This window comes from Somniosus microcephalus, unplaced genomic scaffold (genome assembly GCF_052327205.1).
Source record: "Somniosus microcephalus isolate GS21.2 unplaced genomic scaffold, FLI_Smic_1.0 unresolved_chr2, whole genome shotgun sequence".
NCBI lineage: Eukaryota > Metazoa > Chordata > Chondrichthyes > Squaliformes > Somniosidae > Somniosus > Somniosus microcephalus.
In genome coordinates this window covers 89,624,221-89,646,028 of record NW_028225180.1, presented here as the reverse complement: position 1 = coordinate 89,646,028, position 21,808 = coordinate 89,624,221, and the positions used below count along the sequence as shown (strand labels likewise).

At 52.7% G+C, this 21,808-nt stretch overlaps 1 protein-coding gene across 5 annotated transcripts in view; it reads right to left on the bottom strand.

The window, feature by feature from the left end:
* Nucleotides 1-1,127: 1,127 nt before the first annotated feature.
* Nucleotides 1,128-21,808, bottom strand: part of map4k2 (mitogen-activated protein kinase kinase kinase kinase 2) — a 143,992-nt gene continuing 123,311 nt past the window's right edge. For all 5 annotated transcript variants that reach the window (XM_085976307.1, XM_085976308.1, XM_085976309.1 and 2 more), the window contains 9 exons: nucleotides 20,966-21,089; nucleotides 17,891-17,949; nucleotides 15,938-16,041; nucleotides 14,654-14,831; nucleotides 12,083-12,151; nucleotides 10,735-10,821; nucleotides 7,373-7,443; nucleotides 3,625-3,680; nucleotides 1,128-1,380 (listed from right to left, as the gene is read on the bottom strand). In XM_085976307.1, the coding sequence (XP_085832433.1) occupies nucleotides 1,293-1,380; nucleotides 3,625-3,680; nucleotides 7,373-7,443; nucleotides 10,735-10,821; nucleotides 12,083-12,151; nucleotides 14,654-14,831; nucleotides 15,938-16,041; nucleotides 17,891-17,949; nucleotides 20,966-21,089 (836 nt within the window). In that variant the 3' untranslated portion in view covers nucleotides 1,128-1,292. The remainder of the gene's footprint in view (nucleotides 1,381-3,624; nucleotides 3,681-7,372; nucleotides 7,444-10,734; nucleotides 10,822-12,082; nucleotides 12,152-14,653; nucleotides 14,832-15,937; nucleotides 16,042-17,890; nucleotides 17,950-20,965; nucleotides 21,090-21,808) is intronic.

Below are 21,808 nucleotides of genomic sequence, written 5' to 3'. Positions count from 1 at the left end.
TGTACATGCACACACCTTGTTCATAACTTTACAACCTGCTGTTGTCAACCTGCTTGTGGAAAAATTTAGAATCCTAGAATTATGATAAATATAAACCATAAATAAATATAATTCACTAAATCCAATGGGGAATTCAGGAGAAACTTCTTTACCCAGAGAGTGGTGAGAATGTGGAACTCGCTCCCACAGGGAGTGGTCGAGGTGAATAGCAGAGATGGATTTAAGGGGAAGCTGGATAAACACAGGAGGGAGAAACATAAGAAATAGGAGCAGGAGTCGGCCATTCGGCCCCTCGAGCCTGCTCTGCCATTCAATGCGATCATGGCTGACCATCGACCTCAACTCCACTTTCCTGCCCGATCCCCATATCCCTTGATTCCCCAAGAGTCCAAAAATCTATCGATGTCTGTCTTGAATATTCTCAACGACTGAGCCTCCACAGCCCTCTGGGGCAGAGAATTCCAAAGATTCACCGCCCTCTGAGTGAAGAAATTCCTCCTCATCTCAGTCCGAAATGGCCGACCCCTTATCCTGAGACTGTGACCCCTGGTTCTAGACTCCCCAGCCAGGGGGGAACATCCTCCCTGCATCTACCCTGTCAATCCCCCTCAGAATCTTGTATGTTTCAATGAGATCACCTCTCATTCTTCTAAACTCCACAGAGTATCGGCCCATTCTACAAAATCTCTCATCATAGGACAGCCCTCTCACCCCAGGAATCAGTCTAGTGAACCTTCGTTGCACTGCCTCCAAGGCAAGTGTATCCTTCCTTAGATAAGGAGACCAAACCTGTGCACAGTACCCCAGGTGTGGTCTCACCAAGGCCCTGTACAATTGTAGCAAGACTTCCTTACTCTTATACTCCAACCCCCTTGCAATAAAGGCCAACGTGCCATCTGCCTTCCTAATTGCTTGCTGTGCCTGCATGCTAACCCTCTCTGTTTCCTGTGCGAATCTCTCTGAACACCAACATTTAAAAGTTTCTCATCATTTAAAAAATAGTCTGTTTCTCTATTCTTGCTACCAAAGTGAAGAACCTCACATTTCCCCACATTCTACTCCACCTGCCACCTTACCGTCCATCGCTGAACCTGTGACATATTGGATCCAATAATAACTGCTCCGTCGGAAATTCAGCGTTTATTTAATCCGCACATTTACATGTCACTTAAATAATAATTAACAAAAGGCTCCTCTGACGGATGTTTCTTCTCTTCCGAGAGTCGCACACGCTCACATCCTGACGTTCAGGGGTCTTTTCCGTATTCTCCCCCCCCCCACCCCCCCCAGAGTCAGTAGGTGCTCTCGTGTCCCGTGAGGATGTAGAGATTGCCGTGAGCTGCTGGATTGTCTGTCGGTGTGCTCTCCAGAATAATATCCCTGCAGGAAGAGAAGCATCGACGTCAGGAGTTCATAGCGTGACTAACGACAGAGAATCTTACAGCACAGGAGGAGGCTATTTGGCCCATCGAGCCTGTGCCGGCTCTTTGAAAGAGCTCTCCAATTAGTCCCACTCCCCCCCACTCTCTCCCCACAGCCCTGCAAATCTTTTTCCTTTTCAAGTATATATTTTTGAGAGTTACGCACAATTAGCCCTGGTTAGACCACACCTGGAGCACTGTGAGCAGTTCTGGGCCCCGCACCTTAGGAAGGATATATTGGCCTTGGAGGGAGTGCAGCGCAGGTTTACCAGAATAATACCCAGACTCCAGGGGTTAAATTACGAGGAGAGATTACACAAATTAGAATTTCGAAGGTTAAGGGGTGATCTGATGGAAGTTTTCAAGATATTAAGGGGAACAGATAGGGTGGAGAGAGAGAAACTATTTCCGCTGGTTGGGGAGTCTAGGACTAGGGGGCACAGTCTAAAAATTAGAGCCAGACCTTTCAGGAGTGAAATTAGGAAACACTTCTACACACAAAGGGTGGGAGAAGTTTGGAACTCTCTTCCTCAAACAGCAATTGATGCTGGATCAATTGTTAATTTTAAATCTGAGATCGATAGATTTCCGTCGAGGGATATGGGCCAAAGGCGGGTATATGGCAAATGGAATAAAATGTGGAGAATTGTGAAGTTATCCACTTTGGTAGGAGAAATAGAAAAGCAGAGTATTTTTTAAATGGTGCGAGATTGGGAAATGTTGGTGTTCAGAGGGACCTGGGTGTCCTTGTACACGAATCACTGAAAGTTAACATGCAGGTACAGCAAGCAATTAGGAAAGTAAATGGTATGTTGGCCTTTATTACAAGAGGATTTGAGTATAAGAGTAAAGACGACTTACTGCAATTATATAGGGCCCTGGTGAGACCGCATCTGGAGTATTGTGGACAGTTTTGGTCTCCTTACCTAAGGAAGGATATACTTGCCATAGAGGGAGTGCAGCGAAGGTTCACCAGACTGGTTCCTGGGGTGGGGGGATTGTCCTATGAGGAGAGATTGAGTAGACTGGGCCTATATTCTCTAGAGTTTAGAAGAATGAGAGGTGATCTCATTGAAACATACAAAATTCTTACAGGGCTTGACAGGGTAGCTGCAGGGAGGATGTTTCCCCTGGCTGGGGAGTCTCGAACCAGGGGTCACAGTCTCAGAATAAGGGGTCGGCCATTTAGGACTGAGATGGGGAGGAATTTCTTCACTCGGAGGGCGGTGAATCTTTGGAATTCTCTGCCCCAGAGGGCTGTGAACGCTCAGTCGTTGAGAATATTCAAGACAGAGATCGATAGATTTTTGGACTCTAGGGGAATCGAGGGATACGGGGATCGGGCAGGAAAGTGGAGTTGAGGTCGAAGATCAGCCATGATCTTATTGAATGGCAGAGCAGGCTCGAGGGGCCGAATGGCTGATTCCTGCTCCTATGCAACCTGTCCTCATAATTTAACCCCGAGAGGATTTTAACCTGATGAAGAGGCAGAAAGCCTCGGCCACGATGGGCCGAATGGCCTCCTTCTGTGCGGTATCATTCTACGATTCTAAAGAGCAAAATCACCCAACAGAAAGGGTGGGGGGGGGGGGGGGCACGGAGTCCAGGAGAATTCCCTTTCAGAAACGCACCAAAACTGGAAAATGGGTTTGGGTGTCGTTGGGTCTCGCTTGGTGTCCCTGCAGTTCTCATTTTGACCAGGAGATGGTGGCGTTGCACCATCGATTTCCCCTTTAAATGCTGCCCGCAGTTCCTGCCCCTCCCCTGGCGTCCGTACGGCGAGTGGCAGCTGGCTGTTTGACTGCAGGGGGTGGCGCAGCAGGAGTCACGGGGTGGTGGGAGTGGGTGCGGGGGGGGGGGGAATGGTGACCAGGAGTGGGAAACCCCCGCCGCACGCCCCCTTCCTGAGAGCCCGGAGGGGGGGTACTGAAGGCGGCCAGCTCTCCCGCGACCACTGAACCAGGAATACAGCCTGGGATCTTCTTGCCCAGTTTGCCTTAGTATCGCGCGGTTCGCCCACCGAGGACCTGCGATTGATCGGGCTGCTGATTGGCCGCTGCTACGTGCCGTCGACCCCACCACCTCCCCAAGCCCTAATCGAACTGTGGGGAGTCTCCGCTGATCAGGGTTCAGTGGGTTAGCTTTTTTCCCGCCCCGGGGTAGCCCCGCTGATTCAGGAGAGTGCAGATAGCGAGCGCCTCACCTCTGGGTTCCCAGCACGCGGAACATTCTCGTTACGTCCGTTATCTCCTGAGTGATCTGCAGCGGGAATTTAAAACCGAAATCATTATTCCACCTGTTCACATCGCACGCAGTTCAATTAGTTTCAAATACGCAGGACTCCAGGCTATTCGACATTTCTCCCGCACCTTTCATCACCTCAGGACGTCCCAAAGCGCTTCACAGCCAATCGGGTACATTTGAAGTGTGAAGTTCTAATGTAGGAAATGCCAATTTGTGCACAGCAAGCTCCCACAAACAGCAACAGATCATCTGTTTTAGTGATGTTGGTTGAGGGATAAATATTGGCCCCAGGGAGAACTCCCCCTGCTCTTCTTCCAATAGTGTCCGTGGGATCTTTTACGTCCACCTGAGAGAGCAGACGGGGCCTCGGTTTAACGTCTCATCCGAAAGACGGCACCTCCGACAGTGCAGCGCTCCCTCAGTACCGCCCCTCCGACAGTACTGTACCCCAGTGTTACTGTGACAGACCTGTACCCACCAGTACTGTACCCCAGTGTTATACAGTGACAGACCTGTACCCACCAGTACTGTACCCCAGTGTTATACAGTGACAGACCTGTACCCACCAGTACTGTACCCCAGTGTTATACAGCGACAGACCTGTACCCACCAGTACTGTACCCCAGTGTTATACAGTGACAGACCTGTACCCATCAGTACTGTACCCCAGTGTTATACAGTGACAGACCTGTACCCACCAGCACTGTACCCCAGTGTTATACAGTGACAGACCTGTACCCACCAGTACTGTACCCCAGTGTTATACAGTGACAGACCTGTACCCACCAGTACTGTACCCCAGTGTTATACAGTGACAGACCTGTACCCACCAGTACTGTACCCCAGTGTTATACAGTGACAGACCTGTACCCACCAGTACTGTACCCCAGTGTTATACAGTGACAGACCTGTACCCACCAGTACTGTACCCCAGTGTTATACAGTGACAGACCTGTACCCACCAGTACTGTACCCCAGTGTTATACAGCGACAGACCTGTACCCACCAGTACTGTACCCCAGTGTTATACAGTGACAGACCTGCACCCACCAGTACTGTACCCCAGTCTTATACAGTGACAGACCTGTACCCACCAGTACTGTACCCCAGTGTTATACAGGGACAGACCTGTACCCCAGTGTTATACAGTGACAGACCTGTACCCACCAGTACTGTACCCCAGTGTTATACAGTGACAGACCTGTACCCACCAGTACAGTACCCCAGTGTTATACAGTGACAGACCTGTACCCACCAGTACTGTACCCCAGTGTTATACAGTGACAGACCTGTACCCACCAGTACTGTACCTGAGTGTTATACAGTGACAGACCTGTACCCACAAGTACTGTACCCCAGTGTTATACAGTGACAGACCTGTACCCACCAGAACTGCACCCCAGTGTTATACAGCGACAGACCTGTACCCACCAGTACTGTACCCCAGTGTTATACAGTGACAGACCTGTACCCACCAGTACTGTACCTGAGTGTTATACAGGGACAGACCTGTACCCACCAGTACTGTACCCCAGTGTTATACAGTGACAGACCTGTACCCACCAGTACTGTACCCCAGTGTTATACAGGGACAGACCTGTACCCACCAGTACTGTACCCCAGTCTTATACAGTGACAGACATGTACCCACCAGTACTGTACCTGAGTGTTACACAGGGACAGACCTGTACCCACCAGTACTGTACCCCAGTGTTATACAGTGACAGACCTGTACCCACCAGTACTGTACCTGAGTGTTATACAGGGACAGACCTGTACCCACCAGTACTGTACCCCAGTGTTATACAGTGACAGACCTGTACCCACCAGTACTGTACCCCAGTGTTATACAGTGACAGACCTGTACCCACCAGTACTGTACCCCAGTGTTACACAGTGACAGGCCTGTACCCACCAGTACTGTACCCCAGTGTTATACAGCGACAGACCTGTACCCACCAGTACTGTACCCCAGTGTTATACAGTGACAGACCTGTACCCACCAGAACTGTACCCCAGTGTTATACAGCGACAGACCTGTACCCACCAGTACTGTACCCCAGTGTTATACAGTGACAGACCTGTACCCACCAGTACTGTACCTGAGTGTTATACAGTGACAGACATGTACCCACCAGTACTGTACCTGAGTGTTACACAGGGACAGACCTGTACCCACCAGTACTGTACCCCAGTGTTATACAGTGACAGACCTGTACCCACCAGTACTGTACCTGAGTGTTATACAGGGACAGACCTGTACCCACCAGTACTGTACCCCAGTGTTATACAGTGACAGACCTGTACCCACCAGTACTGTACCCCAGTGTTATACAGTGACAGACCTGTACCCACCAGTACTGTACCCCAGTGTTACACAGTGACAGGCCTGTACCCACCAGTACTGTACCCCAGTGTTATACAGCGACAGACCTGTACCCACAAGTACTGTACCCAGTGTTATACAGCGACAGACCTGTACCCACCAGTACTGTACCCCAGTGTTATACAGTGACAGACCTGTACCCACCAGTACTGTACCCCAGTGTTATACAGTGACAGACCTGTACCCACCAGTACTGTACCCCAGTGTTATACAGCGACAGACCTGTACCCACCAGCACTGTACCCCAGTGTTATACAGTGACAGACCTGTACCCACCAGTACTGTACCTGAGTGTTATACAGGGACAGACCTGTACCCACCAGTACTGTACCCCAGTGTTATACAGTGACAGACCTGTACCCACCAGTACTGTACCCCAGTGTTATACAGTGACAGACCTGTACCCACCAGTACTGTACCCCAGTGTTATACAGCGACAGACCTGTACCCACAAGTACTGTACCCAGTGTTATACAGCGACAGACCTGTACCCACCAGTACTGTACCCCAGTGTTATACAGTGACAGACCTGTACCCACCAGCACTGTACCCCAGTGTTATACAGTGACAGACCTGTACCCACCAGTACTGTACCCCAGTGTTATACAGCGACAGACCTGTACCCACCAGTACTGTACCCCAGTGTTATACAGTGACAGACCTGTACCCACCAGCACTGTACCCCAGTGTTATACAGTGACAGACCTGTACCCACCAGTACTGTACCCCAGTGTTATACAGAGACAGACCTGTACCCACCAGTACTGTACCCCAGTGTTATACAGTGACAGACCTGTACCCACCAGCACTGTACCCCAGTGTTATACAGTGACAGACCTGTACCCACCAGCACTGTACCCCAGTGTTATACAGTGACAGACCTGTACCCACCAGTACTGTACCCCAGTGTTATACAGCGACAGACCTGTACCCACAAGTACTGTACCCAGTGTTATACAGCGACAGACCTGTACCCACCAGTACTGTACCCCAGTGTTATACAGTGACAGACCTGTACCCACCAGTACTGTACCCCAGTGTTATACAGTGACAGACCTGTACCCACCAGCACTGTACCCCAGTGTTATACAGCGACAGACCTGTACCCACCAGTACTGTACCCCAGTGTTATACAGTGACAGACCTGTACCCACCAGTACTGTACCCCAGTGTTATACAGCGACAGACCTGTACCCACCAGTACTGTACCCCAGTGTTATACAGCGACAGACCTGTACCCACCAGTACTGTACCCCAGTGTTATACAGTGACAGACCTGTACCCACCAGTACTGTACCCCAGTGATGTTTAAATCCATTACCTCGTTTGACTGTAGGCTCTGTCCTTGCATTCCATGTCTCCAAAACGCTAGCACACTGTCCTGCAGGCAAACTACACAATGGAAAACAGGTGTATAAGTAAGCGTACAGCACTCACAGCCAGCCTAACCCTGGCCGTACACGGTCTGGTACATCGAGAAGACCACGGGAAGTGCAGTGCCCCACAGGGCAGGGCAGCCACACTGTTAAAAGGAGTGGGAGGGGAGACGAGATGGAGCAAGGAGTGGGTGGGTCGGGTGACGCCAAGCTTTGTATTTAAGGGAGCGACGCAAGATGTTCCAGAAAGTGGCTGACACTGCGGTGTCAATAATTGAGTTGGAGGCAGGGCAGGACTTACAGCCGGACTCGCAACAAACAGTCTACTTCACAACAAACAGAGTCTATTTAAAGAGCGCGCAGCAGCAAACAGAGTCTATTTAAAGAGCGCACGGCAGCTAACAGAATCTTTTTAAAGAGCACATGGCAGCAAACAGAGTCTATTTAAAGAGCGCACGGCAGCAAACAGAATCTATTTAAAGAGCGCACGGCAGCAAACAGTCTATTTAAAGAGCGCACGGCAGCAAACAGAGTCTATTTAAAGAACGCACGGCAGCAAACAGTCTATTTAAAGAGCGCACGGCAGCAAACAGTCTATTTAAAGAGCGCACGGCAGCAAACAGAGTCTATTTAAAGAGCGCACGGCAGCTAACAGAGTCTATTTAAAGAGCGCACGGCAGCTAACAATATCTATTTAAAGAGCGCGCAGCAGCAAACAGAATCTATTTAAAGAGCGCACGGCAACAAACAGAGTCTATTTAAAGCGCACGGCAGCTAACAGAGTCTAAAGAGCGCACGGCAGCAAACAGAGTCTATTTAAAGAGCACACGGCAGCAAACAGAGTCTATTTAAAGAGCGCACGGCAGCTAACAGAGTCTATTTAAAGAGCGCACGGCAGCAAACAATCTATTTAAAGAGCGCGCAGCAGCTAACAGACTCTATTTAAAGAGCGCACGGCAGCAAACAGAGTCTATTTAAAGAGCGCGCAGCAGCAAACAGAGTCTATTTAAAGAGCGCGCAGCAGCTAACAGAATCTATTTAAAGAGCGCACGGCAGCAAACAGAATCTATTTAAACAGCGCGCAGCAGCTAACAGAATCTATTTAAAGAGCGCATGGCAGCTAACAATCTATTTAAAGAGCACATGGCAGCAAACAGTCTATTTAAAGAGCGCACGGCAGCAAACAGTGTCTATTTAAAGAGCGCATGGCAGCAAACAGAGTCTATTTAAAGAGCGCACGGCAGCAAACAATCTATTTAAAGAGCGCGCAGCAGCTAACAGACTCTATTTAAAGAGCGCACGGCAGCTAACAGAGTCTATTTAAAGAGCGCACGGCAGCTAACAGAATCTATTTAAAGAGCGCGCAGCAGCAAACAGAATATTTAAAGAGTGCACGGCAACAAACAGAGTCTATTTAAAGCGCACGGCAGCTAACAGAGTCTAAAGAGCGCACGGCAGCAAACAGAGTCTATTTAAAGAGCACACGGCAGCAAACAGAGTCTATTTAAAGAGCGCACGGCAGCTAACAGAGTCTATTTAAAGAGCGCACGGCAGCAAACAATCTATTTAAAGAGCGCGCAGCAGCTAACAGACTATTTAAAGAGCGCACGGCAGCAAACAGAGTCTATTTAAAGAGCGCGCAGCAGCAAACAGAGTCTATTTAAAGAGCGCGCAGCAGCTAACAGAATCTATTTAAAGAGCGCACGGCAGCAAACAGAATCTATTTAAACAGCGCGCAGCAGCTAACAGAATCTATTTAAAGAGCGCATGGCAGCTAACAATCTATTTAAAGAGCACATGGCAGCAAACAGTCTATTTAAAGAGCGCACGGCAGCAAACAGTGTCTATTTAAAGAGCGCATGGCAGCAAACAGAGTCTATTTAAAGAGCACACGGCAGCAAACAGTCTATTTAAAGAGCGCACGGCAACAAACAGAGTCTATTTAAAGCGCACGGCAGCTAACAGAGTCTATTTAAAGAGCGCACGGCAGCAAACAGAGTCTATTTAAAGAGCACATGGCAGCAAACAGAGTCTATTTAAAGAGCGCACGGCAGCTAACAGAGTCTATTTAAAGAGCGCACGGCAACAAACAATCTTTAAAGAGCGCGCAGCAGCTAACAGACTCTATTTAAAGAGCGCACGGCAGCAAACAGAGTCTATTTAAAGAGCGCGCAGCAGCAAACAGAGTCTATTTAAAGAGCGCGCAGCAGCTAACAGAATCTATTTAAAGAGCGCATGGCAGCAAACAGAATCTATTTAAAGAGCGCGCAGCAGCTAACAGAATCTAAAGAGCGCACGGCAGCTAACAATCTATTTAAAGAGCACATGGCAGCAAACAGTCTATTTAAAGAGCGCACGGCAGCAAACAGTGTCTATTTAAAGAGCGCATGGCAGCAAACAGAGTCTATTTAAAGAGCACACGGCAGCAAACAGTCTATTTAAAGAGCGCACGGCAGCAAACAGAATCTATTTAAAGAGCGCACGGCAGCAAACAGAGTCTATTTAAAGAGCGCACGGCAGCAAACAGAGTCTATTTAAAGAGCGCACGGCAGCAAACAGAATCTATTTAAAGAGCGCACGGCAGCAAACAGAATCTATTTAAAGAGCGCATGGCAGCCAACAGAGTCTATTTAAAGAGCACACGGCAGCAAACAGAGTCTATTTAAAGAGCGCACGGCAGCAAACAGAGTCTATTTAAAGAGCGCACGGCAGCTAACAGGAGTCTATTTAAAGAGCGCACGGCAGCAAACAGAATCTATTTAAAGAGCGCGCAGCAGCTAACAGACTATTTAAAGAGCGCACGGCAGCAAACAGAGTCTATTTAAAGAGCGCGCAGCAGCTAACAGAATCTATTTAAAGAGCGCACGGCAGCAAACTCTATTTAAAGAGCGCACGGCAGCAAACAGTCTATTTAAAGAGCGCACGGCAGCTAACAGAATCTATTTAAAGAACGCGCGGCAGCAAACAGAGTCTATTTAAACAGTGTCTCAATGAACTACAGCAACAGAACTGGTGACCGAAACTGCAGCAAAGTCTCCCGATAATAGCAGGGTGATTTCTCCAGCAGACTGCAGTGAGTGGAGGATCGTTACACAACACCAATGATGTGGGCAAACATCAGTCCCAGTCACTCACAGCAATTACCCAATCATCTCCATTCTGGCCGGGAATAGGAAGCCAGAATGTGCTGGCCTCCCTCTCCTGCAGGATGTGTCTCAAAGTGTCACTGGGGGGAGATAACCGCTCACCGTTCCCTGAGGTTGCCAGGACAACGGGCTCCAGCGCCTGGGCGCTCGGGTAGACTTACCGACTGTCTGAACGCAGAATCTGAAACTCAGGTCGGCCCCCATCCTGTGACTCAGCTCCCCCTGCAAGTTCACAATCTTCACACAATCTGCGGAGAGCGAGAGACAATTAGAAAGAACTCCCATTTCTACAGCGCCTTTCACAACATCAGGATATCCCAAAGCGCTTTACAGCCAATGACGTACGTTTGAAGTGTTGTCACTGTTGTAATGTAGGAAACATGGCAGCCATTTGCGCACAGCAAGCTCCCGCAAACAGCAATGACCCTGGGAGTGTTTGACGGGACTGTGTAGAGGGAGCTTTACTCTCTATTTAACTCGTGCTGTACCTGCCCTGGGAGTGTTTGATGGGACAGTGTAGAGGGAGCTTTACTCTGTATCTAACCCGTGCTGTACCTGCCCTGGGAGTGTTTGATGGGACAGTGTAGAGGGAGCTTTACTCTGTATCTAACCCGTGCTGTACCTGCCCTGGGAGTGTTTGATGGGACAGTGTAGAGGGAGCTTTACTCTGTATCTAACCCGTGCTGTACCTGCCCTGGGAGTGTTTGATGGGACAGTGTAGAGGGAGCTTTACTCTGTATCTAACCCGTGCTGTACCTGCCCTGGGAGTGTTTGATGGGGACAGTGTAGAGGGAGCTTTACTCTGTATCTAACCCGTGTTGTACCTGCCCTGGGAGTGTTTGATGGGGACAGTGTAGAGGGAGCTTTACTCTGTATCTAACCCGTGCTGTTCCTGCCCTGGGAGTGTTTGATGGGGACAGTGTAGAGGGAGCTTTACTCTGTATCTAACCCGTGCTGTACCTGCCCTGGGAGTGTTTGATGGGGACAGTGTAGAGGGAGCTTTACTCTGTATCTAACCCGTGCTGTACCTGCCCTGGGAGTATTTGATGGGGACAGTGTAGAGGGAGCTTTACTCTGTATCTAACCCGTGCTGTTCCTGCCCTGGGAGTGTTTGATGGGGACAGTGCAGAGGGGGCTTTACTCTGTATCTAACCCGTGCTGTCCCTGCCCTGGGAGTGTTTGATGAGACAGTGTAGGCGGAGCTTTACTCTGTATCTAACCCGTGCTGTACCTGCCCTGGGAGTGTTTGATGCGACAGTGTGGAGGGAGTTTTACTCTGTATCTAACCCATGCTATACCTGCCCTGGGAGTGTTTGATGGGACAGTGTAGAGGGAGCTTTACTCTGTATCTAACCCGTGCTGTACCTGCCCTGGGAGTGTTTGATGGGACAGTGTAGAGGGAGCTTTACTCTGTATCTAACCCGTGCTGTACCTGCCCTGGGAGTGTTTAATGTGACACGGGACGCCTGATATCGGTGAAGCGTGCGGACTGAGAGGTGAAGCACTTACTGTCGATACAGACCAGAACGCTGTCCCTGTCCAGCTGTGACACGTGGCTGGCGTTCAGCAGTGACAGATCTGGAAAACAATAGCGAGAGATTGCTGAGTAAGGACAGTGAATTGGTTGAAACGTGAGCTCGTGAGACATCTGATCACAGACTCCAAGTCACGCCGCTGACTCACTCCAATATAACTCCAGCTCGCACTGCCATGGCAGTGCAGCGTCCCCTCCAGTACGCTGTCCCTGTAGCACACACCCCCTCGCTGGCACTCAACGGTTGACGTGGATTAAGAGTCTGCAGGCTGAAACCCTCCTCCCTGCCTTTGTTACCTCCAGACTCCGATTATTCCATCGCTCTCCTGGCCGGGCCTCCCACCTCCCGCCCTCCGTAAACTTCAGCTCATCCCAAACTCTGCCTCTGCACCGTGTCCTAACTCGCACCCAGTCCCGTTCACCCATCACCCCTCGCTGATCTACATTGGCTTCCGGTCCGGCAACCTCCATTTTAAAATTCTCATCCTGGTGTTCAAATCCCTCCACAGCCTCCTCGCCCCCCTCCCTATCTCTGTAACCTCCTCCAGCCCCACAACCGTCTCTATCTCTGTAACCTCCTCCAGCCCCTACAACCCTCCCTATCTCTGTAACCTCCTCCAGCCTCTACACCCCTCCCTATCTCTGTAACCTCCTCCAGCCCCTACAACCCTCCCTATCCCTGTAACCTCCTCCAGCCCCACAACCGTCTCTATCTCTGTAACCTCCTCCAGCCCCTACAACCCTCCCTATCTCTGTAACCTCCTCCAGCCCCTACAACCCTCCCTATCTCTGTAACCTCCTCCAGCCCTACAACCCTCCCTATCTCTGTAACCTCCTCCAGTCCCTACAACCCTCCCTATCTCTGTAACCTCCTCCAGCCCCTACAACCCTCCCTATCTCTGTAACCTCCTCCAGCCCCACAACCCTCCCTATCTCTGTAACCTCCTCCAGCCCTACACCCCTCCCTATCTCTTTAACCTCCTCCAGCCCTACAACCCTCCCTATCTCTGTAACCTCCTCCAGCCCCCTACAACCCTCCCTATCTCTGTAACCTCCTCCAGCCCTACAACCCTCCCTATCTCTGTAACCTCCTCCAACCCCCACAACCCTCCCTATCTCTGTAACCTCCTCCAGCCCCCTACAACCCTCCCTATCTCTGTAACCTTCTCCAGCCCCTACAACCCTCCCTATCTCTGTAACCTTCTCCAGCCCCACAACCCTCCCTATCTCTAACCTCCTCCAGCCCTACACCCCTCCCTATCTCTTTAACCTCCTCCAGCCCTACAACCCTCCCTATCTCTGTAACCTCCTCCAGCCCCCTACAACCCTCCCTATCTCTGTAACCTCCTCCAGCCCTACAACCCTCCCTATCTCTGTAACCTCCTCCAGCCCCTACAACCCTCCCTATCTCTGTAACCTCCTCCAGCCCTACAACCCTCCCTATCTCTGTAACCTCCTCCAGCCCCACAACCCTCCCTATCTCTGTAACCTCCTCCAGCCCCTACAACCCTCCCTATCTCTGTAACCTCCTCCAGACCCCTACAACCCTCCCTATCTCTGTAACCTCCTCCAGCCCTACACCCCTCCCTATCACTGTAACCTCCTCCAGCCCTACACCCCTCCCTATCATTGTAACCTCCTCCAGCCCCTACAACCCTCCCTATCTCTGTAACCTCCTCCAGCCCCTACAACCCTCCCTATCTCTGTAACCTCCTCCAGACCCCTACAACCCTCCCTATCTCTGTAACCTCCTCCAGCCCTACACCCCTCCCTATCTCTGTAACCTCCTCCAGCCCTACACCCCTCCCTATCACTGTAACCTCCTCCAGCCCCTACAACCCTCCCTATCTCTGTAACCTCCTCCAGACCCCTACAACCCTCCCTATCTCTGTAACCTCCTCCAGCCCTACAACCCTCCCTATCTCTGTAACCTCCTCCAGCCCTACAACCCTCCCTATCTCTGTAACCTCCTCCAACCCCCACAACCCTCCCTATCTCTGTAACCTCCTCCAGCCCCCTACAACCCTCCCTATCTCTGTAACCTCCTCCAGCCCCCTACAACCCTCCCTATCTCTGTAACCTCCTCCAGCCCCCTACAACCCTCCCTATCTCTGTAACCTCCTCCAGCCCCTACAACCCTCCCTATCTCTGTAACCTCCTCCAGCCCCTACAACCCTCCCTATCTCTGTAACCTCCTCCAGCCCTACAACCCTCCCAGATCTCTGCGCTCCTCCAATTCTGGCCTCTTGCGCATCCCCCGATTTCCATCGCTCCACCATTGGCGGCCGTGCCTTCAGCTCCTGGGCCCTGAGCTCTGGAATTCCCTCCCTAAACCTCTCCGCCTCTCTCTCCTCCTTTAAGACGCTCCTTAAAACCGACCTCTCTGACCATATTTTTGGTCGTCTGTCCCAATGTTTCCTGATGTGGTTCGGTGTCAAATTTTGTTTCATAATCACTCCTGTGAAGCTCCTTGGGACGTTTTACTACGTTAAAGGTGCTGTGTAAACGCGGGCTGTTGCTGCCGTGAGTTGTTGAAGTCACCATACCTGGCCGTTTATCCAGGACGAGCGTTGTGGAGGAGTTGAGCTGGACCGTCTCGAACTGTAACACCTGGTTGAGTTGTGTCGGAGCCCGGACTCCCAGGCACACCTGTGGATACTCCTCACCTGGGAACACCAGCAGCTCGAAGATATTCAGAGGGTTTGGGAGCATGACGTTAAATTGCTGGATGAGGATTTGAGGGAAGACTGGTTAACAGCAGATTAGATCAGAAGAAGTAGGAGTAGGAGGAGGCCTGACACCCCTCGAGCCTGCTCCGCCATTCAATAAGATCACGGCCGGCTTTCGACCTCAACTCCACTTTCCCGGCATCTCAGACAGTGCAGCGCTCCCTCAGTACTGCCCCTCCGACAGTGCGGCACTCCCTCAGTACTGCCCCTCCGACAGTGCGGCACTCCCTCAGTACTGCCCCTCCGACAGTGCGGCACTCCCTCAGTACTGCCCCTCCGACAGTGCGGCACTCCCTCAGTACTGCCCCTCCGACAGTGCGGCGCTCCCTCTGTACTGCCCCTCCGACAGTGCGGCGCTCCCTCTGTACTGCCCCTCCGACAGTGCGGCGCTCCCTCTGTACTGCCCCTCCGACAGTGCGGCGCTCCCTCTGTACTGCCCCTCTGACAGTGCGGCACTCCCTCAGTACAGCCCCTCCGACAGTGCGGCACTCCCTCAGTACTGCCCCTCCGACAGTGCGGCACTCCCTCAGTACTGCCCCTCCGACAGTGCGGCACTCCCTCAGTACTGCCCCTCCGACAGTGCGGCACTCCCTCAGTACTGCCCCTCCGACAGTGCGGCGCTCCCTCAGTACTGCCCCTCCGACAGTGCGGCGCTCCCTCAGTACTGCCCCTCCGACAGTGCGGCACTCCCTCAGTACTGCCCCTCCGACAGTGCGGCACTCCCTCAGTACTGCCCCTCCGACAGTGCGGCGCTCCCTCAGTACTGCCCCTCTGACAGTGCGGCGCTCCCTCAGTACTGCCCCTCCGACAGTGCGGCCAAATGGCGGGTTACTGTGCTGTAAATTCTTTGATAGATCCTGGCCCAACAGCCATCCTTTACTCAAGACCCCGGACACCCAAATGGTGCAATATTGGACCGCAGCTGAGAGTGATGGTGGACACCGACACAGTGTGCTTTCTGGGCAGGGAGATCCCAGGCTCTGTTCCCCACCCCCACAGCTCTGTGCTATAAACTGTACGTAATTCTAAATAAAACAAACGGGATAAGACCCCGCCGAGCCACTCCTACGTTCCTGTCCAGGAGAGAGATTGAAAGCTTACCTTCAGCAACATGAACTTCTGCAGGGGCTCGTACCACTGCAGCAGGATGATGGCGTTCTGCAGCGCTCCGCACAGAAAGGTGGCCTTCGTGTAAGGGTTCCTCACTGCAACATGCAAATGAAAAGCTGGTTCAAATCCTGAGCCCAGAGCGGGAGCGCCGGGTAGGACAGGGGGGGCTCTCCAAACCTGCGCATCTCCAGCAGGGCCATGGCGATGGTTCTCCCTGCGGAATACCAGCTCCACACAGCACCGGTCACTACCCCCGGTCCCACCTGCTCCATCTCCGCCTGAGCCTGGCCAGCGAGTGCCTGCGGGCTGCTCCACTGGGGAGGGCATCACTGTCAAGCACCGATCCTGTCCTCATTCGGATGAAGAAGGGTGGGAGGAGGCTCGTGTGGAGAATTAACACCATCACAGACCAGTTGGGATGAATGGCCTGTTTCTGTGCTGTATATACTTTGTAATAACAGTTACCCAGGAGCGACTTACTGGCTGGAATCTAATCAAGGGGTTCGGGGGGTTTATATATAGAATAACAGATACCCGAGAGTGAGTTACAGGCTGGAATCTAATCGAGGGGTTCGGGGGGTTTATATATAGAATAACGGACACCCGGGAGTGAGTTACTGGCTGGAATCTAATCGAGGGGTTCGGGGGTTTATATCTAGAATAACGGACACCTGGGAGTGAGTTACAGACTGGAATCTAATTGAGGGGTTCGGGGGTTTATATATAGAATAACAGATACCCGGGAGTGAGTGACAGACTGGAATCTATTCGAGGGGTTCGGGCAGTTTATATATAGAATAACAGATACCCGGGAGTGAGTTACAGGCTGGAATCTAATCGAGGGGTTCGGGGGGTTTATATATAGAGTAACAGATACCAGGGAGTGAGTTACAGGCTGGAATCTAATCGAGGAGTTCGGGGAGTTATATATAGAATAACAGATACCCGGGAGTGAGTTACAGGCTGGAATCTAATCGAGGGGTTCGGGGGTTTATATATAGAATAACAGATACCCGGGAGTGAGTTACAGGCTGGAATCTAATCGAGGGGTTCGGGGGTTTATGTATAGAATAACAGATACCCGGGAGTGAGTTACAGGCTGGAATCTAATTGAGGGGTTCGCGGGTTTATATATAGAATAACAGATACCCGGGAGTGAGTCACAGGCTGGAATCTAATCGAGGGGTTCGGGGGGTTTATATATAGAATAACAGATACCCGGGAGTGAGTCACAGGCTAGAATCTAATCGAGGGGTTCGGGGGTTTATATATAGAATAACAGATACCAGGGAGTGAGTTACAGGCTGGAATCTAATCGAGGGGTTCGGGGGTTTATATATAGAATAACAGATACCCAGGAGTGAGTCACAGGCTGGAATCTAATCGCGGGGTTCGGGGGGGTTTATATATAGAATAACAGATACCCGGGAGTGAGTCACAGGCTGGAATCTAATCGAGGGGTTCGGGGGGGTTTATATATAGAGTAACAGATACCCGGGAGTGAGTTACAGGCTGGAATCTAATCGAGGGGTTCGGGGGGTTTATATATAGAATAACAGATACCCGGGAGTGAGTTACAGGCTGGAATCTAATCGAGCGGTTCGGGGGGGTTTATATATAGAATAACAGATACCCGGGAGTGAGTTACAGGCTGGAATCTAATCGAGGGGTTCGGGGGGTTTATATATAGAATAACATACCAGGGAGTGAGTTACAGGCTGGAATCTAATCGAGGGGTTCAGGGGGGTTTATATATAGAATAACAGATACCCGGGAGTGAGTTACAGGCTGGAATCTAATCGAGGGGTTCGGGTGTAGAATAACAGGATGGAGGTACAGGCTAGATGGAACAGTATTGCTGAATACTGCAGCACCACATCACACACACAGATGGTAACACACACTTGCCTTGGTGGGGAGAGCTCCCCACCAACAGTCTCTTACCTACGCAGCACTTTCTGCAGCCCTTGCTGTCTGTAATTTTGAAGGACACTGCGAACTTCCTGTAAGAGAATCAGACGGTCAGTCTCACTTGTTAAAGGTCACATCACGAGGCGCTTCTGTAACCTCCTCCAGCCCTACAACCCTCCCTATCTCTGTAACCTCCTCCAGCCCTTACACCCCTCCCTATCTCTGTAACCTCCTCCAGCCCCTACAACCCTCCCTATCTCTGTAACCTCCTCCAGCCCTACAACTCTCCCTATCTCTGTAACCTCCTCCAGCCTCTACAACCCTCCCTATCTCTGTAACCTCCTCCAGCCCCTACAACCCTCCCTATCTCTGTAACCTCCTCCAGCCCCTACAACCCTCCCTATCTCTGTAACCTCTTCCAGCCTCTACAACCCTCCCTATCTCTGTAACCTCCTCCAGCCCTACAACTCTCCCTATCTCTGTAACCTCCTCCAGCCTCTACAACCCTCCCTATCTCTGTAACCTCCTCCAGCCCCTACAACTCTCTCTATCTCTGTAACCTCCTCCAGCCTCTACAACCCCCCCCGAGATCTCTGCGCTCCTCCAATTACATAGAAACATAGAAGATAGGAGCAGGAGTAGGCCATTCGGCCCTTCGAGCCTGCTCCGCCATTCAACGAGATCATGGCTGATCATCCAAACCCTAGCACCCGGTCCCTACACCGACAGCCATCCCACCCAAGCCCTATCCCCGTAACCCCACGTATTTAATCCCCCCTAACACTAAGGGCCAATTTTTATCATGGCCAATCAACCTAACCCGCACATCTTTGGACTGTGGGAGGAAACCGGAGCACCCGGAGGAAACCCATGCAAACACGGGGAGAATGTGCAAACTCCACACAGACAGTCACCCGAGGCCGGATTTGAACCCGGGTCCCTGGCGCTGTGAGGCAACAGTGCTAACCACTATGCCACCGTGCTGGCCTCTTGCTCATCCCCTGATTTCCATCGCTCCACCATTGGCGGCCGTGCCTTCAGCTGCCTGGGCCCTGAGCCCTGGAATTCCCTCCCTAAACCTCTCCGCCTCTCTCTCCTCCTTTAAGACGCTCCTTAAAACCGACCTCTTTGACCAAGTTGGAGGGGCAGTACTGAGGGAGAGCCGAACTGTCGGAGGGGCAGTACTGAGGGAGTGCCGCACTGTCGGAGGGGCAGTACTGAGGGAGCGCCGCACTCTCGGAGGGGCAGTACTGAGGGAGCGCCGCACTGTCGGAGGGGCAGTACTGAGGGAGCGCCGCACTGTCGGAGGGGCAGTACTGAGGGAGCGCCGCACTGTCGGAGGGGCGGTACTGAGGGAGCGCCGCACTGTCGGTAGGGCAGTACTGAGGGAGCACCGCACTGTTGGAGGGGCGGTACTGAGGGAGCGCCGCACTGTCGGAGGGGCAGTACTGAGGGAGCGTCGCACTGTCGGAGGGGCGGTACTGAGGGAGCGCCGCACTGTCGGAGGGGCGGTACTGAGGGAGCGCCGCGCTGTCGGAGGGGCAGTACTGAGGGAGCGCCGCACTGTCGGAGGGGCAGTACTGAGGGAGCGCCGCGCTGTTGGAGGGGCAGTGCTGAGGGAGCACCGCGCTGTCGGAGGGGCAGTGCTGAGGGAGCGCCGCACTGTCGGAGGGGCAGTGCTGAGGGAGCGCCCCACTGTCGGAGGGGCAGTGCTGAGGGAGCGCCGCACTGTCGGAGGGCCAGTACTGAGGGAGCGCCGCACTGTCGGAGGGGCAGTGCTGAGGGAGCGCCGCACTGTCGGAGGGGCAGTGCTGAGGGAGCGCCGCACTGTCGGAGGGGCAGTACTGAGGGAGCGCCGCACTGTCGGAGGGGCAGTGCTGAGGGAGCGCCACACTGTCGGAGGGGCAGTGCTGAGGGAGCGCCGCACTCTCGGAGGGGCAGTACTGAGGGAGCGCCGCACTGTCGGAGGGCCAGTACTGAGGGAGCGCCGCACTGTCGGAGGGGCAGTACTGAGGGAGCGCCGCACTGTCGGAGGGGCAGTACTGAGGGAGCGCCGCACTCTCGGAGGGGCAGTACTGAGGGAGCACCGCACTGTCGGAGGGGCAGTACTGAGGGAGCGCCGCACTGTTGGAGGGGCAGTACTGAGGGAGCGCCGCACTGTCGGGGGGGCAGTACTGAGGGAGCGCCGCACTGTCGGAGGGGCAGTACTGAGGGAGCGCCGCACTGTCGGAGGGACAGTACTGAGGGAGCACCGCACTGTCGGAGGGGCAGTACTGAGGGAGCGCCGCACTGTCGGAGGGACAGTACTGAGGGAGCGCCGCACTGTTGGAGGGGCAGTACTGAGGGAGCGCCGCTCTGTCGGAGGGGCGGTACTGAGGGAGCGCTGCACTGTCGGAGGGGCGGTACTGAGGGAGCGCCGCACTGTCGGAGGTGCTGTCTTTAGATGAGATGTTACACTGGTGCACCCTCTGCTCCACTTGGGTGGATGTTAAAGCTCCCAGGGCCACTATTGGAAGAATAGTCTCTGGAGTTGGGCCTTGAGCCCACGACCTTCTGACTCAGAGGCGAGATGGATCCACTGAGCCAAGCTGACACAGTATAACTCTCAACGCCAGCGTAGCCTTGCGTCACACGCACATATGTCACATTCCCAGGCGTTATACTCCAAACGGCACATGGTAACGCCGCACTTTGTTACAGATGCAAAACACCTTACAATTATACTTCAAAGAAAAGCGAAGGAACGGTTCTGAAGTGCTGAAGTCCCATGGTACAGGGCATCACCAAGGGTTTGGCGAGTAGGTGAGGTGAATCAGGATGTAGTGATTTAGGGAAGAGCAAGCTTGTAGACTTAGAGGAAGGCTAGATTGTGAGAGGTGAGGAGCTCCGCAGCCTTGGGGACGCGATGAGTTAGAACAGGAGATGGGCCAATGCGTCGCGGTCCAAAGACAATGAGAATGCGGGGAGCAGGAAGAGGGAGTCGGATGGGGGGATTGGGGGACCGAGCGAGAGAAGATCAGAGGAGGATTGACCAGAGTAGGGTCAACAGCACAGAGAGAGGAGGACACGTGAGTAGGACAGGGGTTTGGAGATGAGGAGAATGCCTACTTGGGTATTATTCTGTCCGTCAGCCTGTTGGTCGGGAGTGCGATGTGAACCTGTCTTTTGTGCAGGTGCTTCCTCTGCTCAAACAGCGTCAGTAGATTGTGAGTGTACAGCTGTAAAGATTTCCCTGCAGCACAAGAGAAGAGGGAGTGAGCCAATCAATCACAGGCAGGAAAACACACACCGCCCGCCCCGCCCCACCCCACCCCGCTCTACACAGCTCCTCACCATGGACCCTCCCTCTCCAGAGAACAGCTCTCCAATGTTGGGGGACGGGTCCAAGGGCAACGCTCATCCTACAACACTCCGCCGCGGTTCCATGGAACCCTATCTCTTCCCGAGACTGGCTGCACACTTAGCGTTTCCACCTCCTCCCATCTCTTGGGGCAGGGAGCTGAGATCCAGGGGGAGAGCAACAAGTCAAGTGACTTCAAGAGGCAGGATGCATTCGAGCAACTCGCCGAGGCTTCTCCGGCAGCACCTCCCAAACCTGCTCCCTCCACCACCGGCGTACCGTGGCTGCAGTGTGGACCATCTACAAGATGCACTGTAGCAACTTGCCGAGGCTTCTCCGGCAGCACCTCCCAAACCCGCTCCCTCCACCACCGGCGCACCGTGGCTGCAGTGTGGACCATCTACAAGATGCACTGTAGCAACTCGCCAAGGCTTCTCCGGCAGCACCTCCCAAACCCGCCACCTCTTCCACCTAGAAGGACAAGGGCAGCAGGCGCATGGGAACACTGCCACCTCCAAGTTCCACACCATCCCGACTTGGAGATATATTGGCCGTTCCTTCATCGTCACTGGGTCCAAATCCTGGAACTCCCGACCCAACAGTGAGCACCT